Raw genomic sequence first — 12567 nt, 5'->3', positions numbered from 1 at the left:
GAAATTAGAAAAACCAGAAAAATGGGAAGACTAATTAAGTATCTGTTATCAGTCACCCAAAAACAAAGGAATGGACGAAATTCAAGTATGTACTTGATGGCACTGCAGCAAAAACTGTGAGAAAAACTAGTCAGTACAGCAGAGAAAGAGGAGGAGATCCCTGGTGGTATTATTCTGATTGATCTGAAAATAACATGGCTATCTTTAGACACCAAGCTCAAGAAAGTAGAGAGAGGCCTGAAACCAAGAGCAAAGAGAGTAATTAAGTCAGAAGAAGAATAGTGTTGGGCGGTTTTTTCTGAGTAACTTGAGAAGACTGTATTAAGAACAAGAAACTGGTGTAAATAAATCTGAAAAATATAAGGAATATATTTGCCCCAATAAAAGCTCTGGAGAAGCAAGACGGTTCCATCACGTGGTGTAATGAGAGCATATGATACGAGATGAGGGAATATTTTGTACAAATCAACGTTTTAATGGATATAACAGAGAAAGAAGCACGAAAGTCAGAAACTATGAAAAAGAGAAAGTAAGTGACATGCCACTGACTTTGTCTGAAATTGAAAAAGCCGGCCACGGTGGCCGAGCGGTTCTAGGCGCTTCAGTCCGGAACCGCGTGACTGCTACAGTCGCAGGTTCGAATCCTGCCTCGGGCATGGGTGTGTGTGATGTCCTTAGGTTAGTGAGGTTTAATTAGTTCTAAGTTCTAGGAGACTGATGACCTCAGATGTTAAGTCCCATAGTGCTCAGAGCCATTTGAACCATTTGAAATTGAAAATGCTTTGAAGAGAATTAGCAAAGGCAAATCATGATGCATACATGGAGTAAATGCAGATGATCAAAGCTGCTAGAATTCAAGGGCTCAGCTGGCTGTACAAAGTAATAAACACCATTTGTAAAGAAGAAAAAGGCCTGTTGATCAACTGGACAACTACCCATCTTCAAAAAAAGGAATCGGGCAGAACTGTGGCAACTATAGAGGATTCACATTTCTGCCCCACTGACATAAGTTTATGGAAGCAAATTTAATGCCATTTAAGAACCACAGCTCAAAGAGGAACAGTATGGGTTTAGAGATAACAGAACATCACATCTCAAGTTTTCTGTTCGAATGGTAAAGTGAAAGTACTGAGAGAAAGTAAGGGATACCTTTGCCTTTCTAGATTTCCAGAGCCAAATCTACATGACAATTGGTTATTCTGTCTGGTTTACAACAAGCAAAGGAGTATGATGGAGAAACACATTGTCATTGCTCCTGCTCATCAACCTGAAGAGATGAGACAAAATGCTCATAAAGAATTCATTGCATTAACCTTTGCAGATGATTTGGTGTTGTGTGAAAGCATAGAAGAAGATGTGCAACATAAATTACACACATGTACCCACCAATTGAAGCACCTTGTCCTAAAAATAAGACACACAGAAATGGTTGAGATGCCAGTCAGCAGATGAGGATCACATGGGAACAGAGAGAAACTAGAAAACTTCGACCACTTTCAGTATTGTAACTTGAGACACAAAAGCTTCCTCAGAAATCATTAACAGAATTCAAATAGCAGCTCACTTTTACCAGCAAGTTAGGGATTTTCTGGTGGTGCAATCAGATCCCTTTAAAAGCCAAGAAAACTGTTTATCAGGCATATTTTTTGCTATAAGTATACCACCCCTACAGAACAGATAATGGTAGACTCCAGAGTGCAGAAACATAGTTCCTGCAGTCGTCCATCCAAAAAACAAGAAAGGTTAAATCCAGAATTAAAAGATCAATTAAGAAAAACAAGTAGAACAGCCACTATGCAAAAGCATGAGAAACTCAAGACTGAAATTGTTTGGACATGTAAAAAATGTGGCTCAAAGTAGAACAGGGAGAAAAAGGCTTGAAAAGGTACTTGATGGCAAGAGGCTGGCCCAGGAAATGGTGGATACCTCAAGTTAAACAGGATCTGGAAGGAAGAGGACTGGAATGACAGAAAGTCAAGAGAGAAGTAGTGTACCAGGACAGACAAAGATGAAAAGCACTCTTCTACCACAACAGGCCACCTGGATAAAGTTAATGGTGGTGGTGGCGGCGGCAGCAGTGGCATCATCATCATCATCATCATCATCATCATCATCATCATCATCCAACAATGGAATCATGAGTTTTCCTGACCTTCATAGCTTTTAAAGTGCCGCTTCCAGGGTGGAGAGGTACACTGGTTCCAGAGCAAATCCACCCAGCAGATTGACAACGAGTGTCGGTGTGCCAGCCAGCCTCGATGTGGGTTTTAAGTGATTTCCCTCATTCCACTGGATGAGCACCAGGGTTATACCAAAGTGTCTCCTCAGTTATACGATTCTCAAGCATTTAGAAAACTTTCATCACTTTCACCTGAATAACAGGGACAGAGGCACAAGGAAAAGAAGAAAGGAATCGTTAGTTTTGAAGTCCACAAACTTGGCAGTATAGATCATGCTACTAGCTGCTCTGTTTTGAATCATTAAGAGTGTATTTGATTTTGATATGAATGTTCCATTAAAGATTCTCCTTAGTATATTTTGACATGGTTCTAAATTCATGCTGTAGCAATGGAGAAGTGCGCTGATACATGATTAGTTAAAATCTCTCCAAAATGAATCTTTCACTTTGCAGCAGTGTATGCACTGTTTTGAAACTTCCTGGCAGATTAAAATCTTGTGACACACTTGTAACTGAACCTGTCTGTCACAGACAATGCCCTTACCAACTGAGCTATCCAATCACGTCTCATGATCTGCCCTCACAGCTTCAGTTCTGGTAGTACCTCACTCCCTCCTTTTCCAATTTCTCAGAAGCTGTGAGGGCTAGCCATGAGTCACACCCAGATAGCCCACTTGGTGAGAGCATTGCCTGCAAAAGACAAAGTTTTAAGTTTGAATTCCAGTCCAGCACATAGTCTTAATCTGTCAGGAAGTTTCATAACAGTTGACACTCCACTGCAGAGTGAAAGATTCATTTGGAATCAAACGCATAGTCTGTGGCTAAACTATTTCTTTCCGATACCCTTTCTTGTACTAGTGATAGGCCCCTCAAGGTATTGAGAAAGGCTTCTGTAAAGTCTTGTGAGTAGGAGATGAGGTGCTGGCAGAATTGAAGATGTGTGGACAGGTGGTGGGCGAGGCTGTCATTATCCACTGCTTGTCAGCAGACTATATATGCCAAATTTTATAAAATTCTTCAAAAATGTAGTCCAGTGTCTAAATTATTGAAAGTAAAATGTGGTACCTATTATAAGAAAATACAAAAACTAGTTAAAGTCCATCACAACACTTCCATTCAGTTTCCAAATAGAATAGGTATTCAGTGTTAAATATATAAATTACACCTACTCTGCCACTTTGTTGTGATGCTAATGATAAGTAATATTTCACCTTATGATTGATTCTAGTGGTTCAAGTGCTGGTGACCTAGGGGATGTGACACCATGTAATGCATCACCAAACTTGTCAGCAATGACATTTCGCAATATAATTAGGGATGACTCGGAAGAAACATGGAGACTGCAAATTCAGAGTTTGCTAAATCAGTTTCCTGTGCCACCTCTTGAATTGTTTCAGCTTCTTCAGAGACTCATTAAGGTAACTACAGACACCAATATACATTATCACAGCATGTTTATTTCATTTTCTAAAGTCTATGGTAGCTGCTATACTGTTCTTACTGTACACAGAATCTTGTAACACGTTTTGATTCTTCAGTTTCACCAATAATTTCTTGTACCTGCTAATACACAGAACTGTATGCACAACTTCTTTGAGTGGTGCTTATTGTAAATGTACAGCTTGCAGGTTATAAGTAATATAATTGAGAAAGAGTGGTCTCTATTATCATGAAAAGGTGGAATGTACAGAATAAGATGAATCATTAGCACTGGCAGAGATGAAAGTTAAATAGGGAAATCTCATCCTCTCATAACAGTGTATTCTTTCTTCCATAGACATAAGTTGATGTGATGTGAGACATAGTTCAAAGGTGATAGTGAGATAATAGTCACTCAGAACCCAAACTTAGAAGAGACATGACTGATATCTGCATAAACAATGCCATGCAACGAGTGATAACTTTTCTTCCACCACACCAGTTTCATACATTTGTATTGCCTTATACCAAAAGTTTTGCCTATTGTGTTTTCTTCATTTGATTTTGTTATCTCTTTCTACCATAATATCAGTGTGTTTCATTATCCTGCATGATTAAATTTTGAACTAGCACTTTTCTCCTTGTTACTGCTTCTCCACCTTCTGTCTTGTTGCTACTACCACCATAAATCACTGTATTATGTCTTTCAAACTTGCATGTCTTTTTAACTAGACACACCTTTCCATATCCCCTGCTTTATAATAAGTTGTAAGCCTTTGCTATGTATTATGTCGCTATATTGAGATATTTTATGTCATACCACTGTTTTATCTCAAGCACCACTTCAGTGGTTCTTTTTTTACCATAGCAGAATCTTACAAAAGACTTATCACAAATTGAAAGAAATTTTATCATTTGTAAAGGCTGTCATTAGCACCAAATTAGTTTTCAGGCTCTCATGAATGACACATGACACAGGAACTGAAACAGAGGGTAGCAAAGCAAGAGCAGATATGCTGAACTCCATTTGCAAATGTTCTTTTACAAAGAAAAATCCAGGAGAACTGTCCCACTTTGATACTCAAATGACTGCAAACACCGACACTCTTAGTGTCAGAGGCATTAAGACATAACTAAAATTGCTAAAACTTAACAAAGCTGCAGTCCCTGTGGAATTTCTGTTGGATTCTATACAGAATTTGTAGCTGAGTTATCCTCCTTTTTAAGCATATTATATCAAAGATCCCCTGAACAAAAAACTGTTCCCAGTAGTTGGAATAAAGTGCAAGGCACCCCGTCTCCAAAACTATTACAGAAGTGTTCTGCAAAACTACCGTTTTATAGCTTTAACATCCATCTGTTGTAGAATCTTAGAACATATTCCAAGCTCAAACACAACGAGCTATCTTAAACAGAATAACCTCCTCCATGCCAGCCAGAGTGGATTGCAAAAACATTAGTCATGTGAAGTCAAACTTCAACTTTTCTCATATGACATCCTGAGAGCCGTGAGTCAAGGTAATCAGATGGATGCCATATTTCTTTACTTTTGTAAAGCATTTGAAGTAGTACTGCACCAACATTTATTAACAAAAGCATTGGGTACCAAATTTTGTGACTGGATTAAGAATTTCACAATAGAGAGGACATCGCATGTTGTCATGGCTGGAGAGTCATTGGCAGATCTAGAGCTAAGTTTAGGTGTGCCTCAGGGAAGTGTGTTGAGACCTTTACTGTTCACATTCTATATAATGACTGGGCAGTCAGTATTAATAGCAACCTCAGATTTTTTGCAAGAGATGCAGTTATTTATAATCAAGTCAGTCTGAAAAAAGCTACATAAATATCATTAATATTTTAAAGTGATGGAAAGATTAGCAACTTGCTTTAAATCTTCAGAAATGTGAAACTGTGCACTTTACAAAATGCAAAAATGGAGTATCCTGTGACTACAGTATCAGAGAGTCTTCGCTGATATCAGTCATATCGTACAATTACCGGGTATAAAAGTATGAGGGGATGTGAAATAGAAAGGTTGCATAGCCTCAGTCATAGGTAAACCAGGCAGCAGATGTCGGTTCATTGGCAGGGTACTGGGCAAATGCAATGAGTCAATAAAGGAGACTGTATATGAAATACCTAGAATACTTCTCACATTAGAATATTGCTCAAGTGCTTGGGACCCATACCAAACAGGACTAACGGGGCATATTGGATATATACAAAGAAGGACAGCACCAATGGTCATTGGTTTGTTTAATCAGTGGGATAGCATCACAAGTATACTGAAAAACCTGAACTGACAGACACTTGAAGATAGATGCCAGCTATTTGCAAGAGCCTATTTTCAGTATTTCAAAAACCAGTATCAATGAGGAATATAGGAATATACTACAACCCCAAATGTATCACTCCCATAGGCACTTCGAACTCAAGCTTAGACTAATTATAGTCTTCACAGAGGTATTTAAGCAATTGCTTGTCTGTAATGCATATGTGACTAGAATGAGAAAAAACTAGAATGTGGTGCAATGGTAAGTACCCTTTGCCATGCAATTCACAGTTATTTTTTAGTGTGTAGATATAGAGGAACTAAATTTGCAATATTAGTCTCTTTCATTCTAAGAAATAGTGCTTTGTTACAGGATGTGAGCAACAGAGCGGTTTCTATGACACAAGAAGCATGTCGTTACTTATCCTCAGAAGGTGCTATTGGCCCATGTGCTGTTCTGGGTATGCGGCTGCAAGCTCTATCTGATTTTCTAGCAGCACACGTAGAACTGCCTCATGTATGGATTGGTCCAGCTGCATTTAGCACCACTAGAACCAGTGAAACCTTACGATTTGGGATGCTTGAAATCCAAGAACACTGGGAAACATTCCTTGACAGAAAAGATCATGCTACTGAGGTAAGTAATTATTTCACTAAAATGAAATAAGAGGTGTGAGCAGGGAGGGTGGGACTACTTTTGGGAGGGAGGGGGTGAAAAAAGGGAGCGAAAAATATTTGCATTAAATATATTCCTCAGAAAATGTTTTGATAAAGCAGGTGATTCAGAATCTATTATTGCAAAAGTAAATGCAGCATGTACAAGTTGAATAAATTTTGCAAGTTAACAGGCAGTACCAGGCAGTGCCTCTAATTGTCAAGAAAAGTCATTTTATCTCAAATTATGAGAAGGAAAGGCCTAATATGAAAACTGTCTTTTTTCAGTTGTGTTTTGTATGCTTTTATTATGACTTGTGATCTCTTCTTGGATGTGAAAAGTTGAAAAATTTCTGAGCACTGACGGAGAAACATGGTCTGTATCTGAATGCTTCTGGTAAGAAGCTACTTGCACTGCTAATTTCCAGAAGCATCCAGTCTGACCAAAGAACTGTCCATTGTATACCAATATTAATATACACTTCTGTAAAAAACAGTACACCCTTTTAGAGGTTTCCAATTAATTCAAGATGTATTGTTGCAACAGTGCATAAGGAGTACATGAATGCATTACATTTAGAGATCAATAGAATAAGTGGTTCTGAGATACCAGATATTGAGCCATGCTGAAAACTAATATTAGTACATGGCATAGCCTCCACAGGTGGAAATGCAGGTGCTGACTTTGGCATCCAGTCATTTGTACAGATGGCAAACGCTTCCTGGGATATTTTGTGGCCATACCTTCTTGACCTGTTCACGTAGTTCTGTAAGAGTTGTTGGTTGACTAGTTGCACAAGTCACTTCTCGTCACAGTAATTTCTATATGTGCTCAATTGGAGAAAAGTCCAGAGATCGTGCTGGTAATGGAAGCTGCTGTATGTCTTGAGCCTCAGATGTGCCCAGTGTCTTTTGGGTTAATGCAGTCTATGGGATAGTACTCTCCAGATGTATGTCGTACTTGCAAATAACTATCACTTGCATGCAGGCAAACTCTGCCTTGATTCATTGCTGAAGACTATTGCATGCATTTTTATCTCCCTAGTGGTCCTCTGATAGCATCAGTTTGAGCCGTGCACATCGATGCTGTGGCATGAGTAGAAGATGGGCTAGTGGTGTGTGAGCCCATAGTCCCACTGCTAATTATCAGTTTGCGACAGTTCGTTTTAACACTTGTGGGCTTACAAGCCCTCTTATCTTTGTTGTGGTAGCTGTATGGTCTATCACGGGTGTCCTTACAATACAACAATCCTGGTGGGTGTCTGTGTTATGTGTATGTCCGAACCTTGTCTTTGGATGTGAGAATGTTCACGTGACCACCGATATCAGTGTCATTGCACAAGTGACAAAGCATGTTCAACTTGTGTGACAATTGTCAGAAAGAACCATCCCATCACTCAGAAGACCACTGTTTTACCCCTTTCAAGTGCATGAGTGCATCTGTGTGGCATGGTTGCCTGCTTGCCTCACACATTCGTACTACACTGAGCCTTTTGGGTGTGAGCATTCCCTGGAAGGGTAGACACAAATGGCACTTTGGTAGCTATGCCACTATGCTATCTGCTGGCAGAAAACATTGAAACCTTTATCAGTACATCTACTACCGCAAGGCGGCATATACCATCATCGGATCAAAATTGATGTTGTCTTTCCAGGTGTACTAATTTTTTCTCTGGCAATGTAGTTACAGTCGAAACACCTAATAGTAAAACATAATGCCGCAGCTTGGATATTGCCATGGATATTAAAGAAAATACATTTACATTCATCAGCTTGAAAAGAATGAACTTTCCATATCCATAACGGATAATGAAAAGGTTGGTGGAATTGAGCAGGTGGATACAAACTAATATCGCACTATTGTAGAACCAATAGGAAGAAATGAAGAGTGACTATACATGCAATAAATAAATAAAAAAAATAAATTCCAGGCCTTGTAGATTAATTACTGTTGTACTGAACAGCTTTTTGAATGCTGTTCTGCAATAGTGGATCTGGAAACATACAAGCTTACAGTGCTAACACTTTCAAGACCACAAACAGAAAGTGTCTTAAACTTCATAAAGTAGCATGAAATAGTTTTAATAAGATTATGCAAGCTTAACTGGAGAATTATTGTTTTTGAAGACATTAATGTTGAGTTTATGTCAAATAGTACTGATCTGCGGTACCTAGCATTATTGTTGTCAGGTATTGGATTCTTTTTTGCAGTTAAATCCCCTAAAATTTGTTATAGTAAAACTTTTATTGTAATAATTATTAATATAGCAGCTTTTGTCAGATATAAGATGTCTTGTCTCAATAAACCATGCAGAGCCATGGAAAGATCTCTTCTATCAATCTTGGTGATAAAATTGTTGATTGGCTATTGACACTTTGGAATAAAAACTGTAAATTATTATAAAGGTCATAATACAATTAAAGTCATGATCCTCGTAAGTTGTGCATATGCTGTGTTCAGTTAGTGACAACTTACAGTATCTACTATGTTTATTAGGTGTGATAAAATATAATACAAACATGTGATGTAAAATTGCAGTTTCTTTGTTAAAGAGATAATATGGCTACAATAATGATTGTTTTCAGTGTATTGATGCAGTTAAGACTACATTCAAGTTGCATATGCTTGGTGAGAGCCAGACAGACCTGTCAAATGAAGATATAATGATCCTTGATATGGGCCGTGCTCTGTATAAACTTCATTTCCAGCTGAGACTTTTGATTGAAGCTTCCCATAAGATGGTTACTGTTCTGACCACAGCTGCAAAAAGCAATCAGGTATTTGACGTACAACTATTGTTATTATTATTATTTCTTTACTTTCTCAGACGTTAAGTCTGGTTAAAAATTGAAAGTGACGCGGACCTTGATCAAGCGTCACTTCCTTTTAACTCTACGGTATATGTTATATTGCATTTAGGAACTTTCGGGTAATTGAACATGTATCAATAATTACAGATTTCTGTAGTTGTATATATAAGTTTGGATGTAGCTGTATTGCATTGATGTACTGGTAGATATTGTGTGGTATGACTCCTGTAGTTGATAGTATAATTGGTATAATGTCAACTTTATCCTGATGCCACATGTCCTTGATTTCCTCAGCCTAGTTGGATGTATTTTTCAATTTTTTCTCCTGTTTTCTTTTGTATATTTGTTGTATTGGGTATGGATATTTCGATTAGTTGTGTTAATTTCTTCTTTTTATTGGTGAGTATGATGTCAGGTTTGTTATGTGGTGTTGTTTTATCTGTTATAATGGTTCTGTTCCAGTATAATTTGTATTCATCGTTCTCCAGGACATGTTGCGGTGCATACTTGTATGTGGGAACATGTTGTTTTATAAGTTTATGTTGTAAGGCAAGCTGTTGATGTATTATTTTTGCTACATTGTCATGTCTTTTGGGGTATTCTGTATTTGCTAGTATTGTACATCCACTTGTGATGTGATCTACTGTTTCTATTTGTTGTTTGCAAAGTCTGCATTTATCTGTTGTGGTATTGGGATCTTTAATAATATGCTTGCTGTAATATCTGGTGTTTATTGTTTGATCCTGTATATATTGCCTGTTCTTAGCCATGTGTTGGATGCGTCTTGATCGATGTGTGGCTGTGTTAGATGATACGGGTGCTTGCCATGTAGTGTTTTCTTTTTCCAATTTACTTTCTTCGTATCTGTTGATGTTATGTGATCTAAAGGGTTGTAGAAGTGGTTATGAAATTGCAGTGGTGTAGCCGATGTGTTTATATGAGTGATTGCTTTGTGTACTTTGCTAGTTTCTGCTCGTTCTAGAAAGAATTTTCTTAAATTGTCTACCTGTCCATAATGTAGGTTTTTTATGTCGATAAATCCCCTTCCTCCTTCCTTTCTGCTTAATGTGAATCTTTCTGTTGCTGAATGTATGTGATGTATTCTATATTTGTGGCATTGTGATCGTGTAAGTGTATTGAGTGCTTCTAGGTCTGTGTTACTCCATTTCACTACTCCAAATGAGTAGGTCAATATTGGTATAGCATAAGTATTTATAGCTTTTGTCTTGTTTCTTGCTGTCAATTCTGTTTTCAGTATTTTTGTTAGTCTTTGTCTATATTTTTCTTTTAGTTCTTCTTTAATATTGGTATTATCTATTCCTATTTTTTGTCTGTATCCTAGATATTTATAGGCATCTGTTTTTTCCATCACTTCTATGCAGTCGCTGTGGTTATCCAATATGTAATCTTCTTGTTTAGTGTGTTTTCCCTTGACTATGCTATTTTTCTTACATTTGTCTGTTCCAAAAGCCATATTTATATCATTGCTGAATACTTCTGTTATCTTTAGTAATTGGTTGAGTTGTTGATTTGTTGCTGCCAGTAGTTTTAGATCATCAATGTATAGCAAATGTGTGATTTTGTGGGGCTATGTTCCAGTAATATTGTATCCATAATTTGTATTATTTAGCATGTTGGATAGTGGGTTCTGAGCAAGGCAAAACCAGAAAGAACTTAATGAGTCTCCTTGATATATTCCACGCTTAATCTGTATTGGCTGTGATGTGATATTATTTGAATTTGTTTGGATATTAAGTGTGGTTTTCCAATTTTTCATTACTATGTTTAGGAACTGTATCAATTTAGGATCTACTTTGTATATTTCCAATATTTGTAGTAACTATGAGTGGGGTACACTATCAAAAGCTTTTTGGTAATCAATGTATGCGTAGTGTAGCGTCCTTTGTTTAGTTTTAGCTTGATATGTCACCTCTGCATCTATTATCAGTTGCTCTTTACATCCTCGTGCTCCTTTGCAACAGCCTTTTTGCTCTTCATTTATAATTTTGTTCTGTGTTGTATGTGTCATTAATTTCTGTGTAATGACTGAAGTTAATATTTTGTATATTGTTGGTAGGCATGTTATGGGGCGATATTTAGCTGGGTTTGCTGTGTCTGCTTGATCTTTAGGTTTCAGATAAGTTATTCCATGTGTAAGTGTATCAGGTAATGTGTATGGGTCTGCAATGTAACTGTTAAATAATTTAGTTAGATGTGAATGTGTTGAGGTGAATTTCTTTAGCCAGAAATTCGCTATTTTATCTTTTCCAGGGGCTTTCCAATTGTGAGTAGAATTAATTGCTTGGGTGACTTCATGTTGCAAAATTATCACTTCAGGCATTTGTGGTATCATCTTGTACGTATCTGTTTCTGCTTGTATCCACCGTGCATGCCTGTTATGTTGTACCGGGTTTGACCATATGTTGCTCCGGAAGTGTTCCAAGACTTCTATGTTTGGTGGATTGTCTATTTTAATGTGTGTGTTATCTATTGTCTGGTAAAATTTCTTTTGGTTTGTGTTTAATGTTTGGTTTTGTTTCCTTCTATTTTCACTTTTTTGTATCTTCTAAGTCGTTTGGCCAATGCTTGCAATTTCTGCTTCTTTTCATCCAATTGCTCTATCACTTCTTGTTGTGAGATTTTACCTAACCTTTTTTTTTCTGACATTTCATTTCTTATAAATTGTGTTAGCTGTCCGATGTCTTTTCTCAGTCTTTCTATTCTGATCTGTAGCCTGTGTTGCCATGCTGGTTTTGTGGGTTTCTTCTGTGTGTTGGTTGGTTCTGATCTCTGCCTAGTGTGTATATTTAGTGTAGTGAGTGCTCCTATATAAACCAGTAGTTGTAACTCTTCCATAGTTGTGTTTTCATTTATTTTGTTGTGTATGATTGTGTTGATAGTTTTTATTGTTGTTTCGACTTGTGGGTTATTTGGCGGTCTATGCAAGAATGGTCTAATGTCTGTATTTGTGTCTTTGTATTCTATATATGTCAGCTGAAATTTTTCTTCTATATCTAACATGTGTGTCACTTTGTGTTCTATTTGTGCTTGTTCTGGTGGCTGTCTTAAGATTTCGTTTTCCTCTGACTGTTTAATTGATGCGTGTTGTTCTTTGTTTGTTTGCTCTGGGATGTTTGAGCCCATTACTGTATTTTCTTCTTCTTCTGATTGCACATTATTTTGTTCCAGTATTTGTTGTACTTGTTGTTTGATGTTTTCTAATTCTGACTGG

At 37.4% G+C, this 12567-nt stretch overlaps 1 protein-coding gene across 1 annotated transcript in view; it reads left to right on the top strand.

Annotated features, from left to right (window-relative positions):
* LOC126195200 (protein furry) overlaps positions 1 to 12567 on the top strand; it is a 1217589-nt gene that overhangs the window by 1177124 nt on the left and 27898 nt on the right. The window contains exons 48-50 of the mRNA XM_049933718.1: positions 3408 to 3597; positions 6244 to 6507; positions 9111 to 9302. Of these exons, the coding sequence (XP_049789675.1) occupies positions 3408 to 3597; positions 6244 to 6507; positions 9111 to 9302 (646 nt within the window). The remainder of the gene's footprint in view (positions 1 to 3407; positions 3598 to 6243; positions 6508 to 9110; positions 9303 to 12567) is intronic.

The sequence above is a fragment of the Schistocerca nitens genome, chromosome 1 (assembly GCF_023898315.1).
Source record: "Schistocerca nitens isolate TAMUIC-IGC-003100 chromosome 1, iqSchNite1.1, whole genome shotgun sequence".
In the NCBI taxonomy this organism is placed as follows: Eukaryota; Metazoa; Arthropoda; class Insecta; order Orthoptera; family Acrididae; genus Schistocerca; species Schistocerca nitens.
Note: the sequence above shows the minus strand (reverse complement) of the source record. Positions and strands in the feature narration are given on the sequence as shown.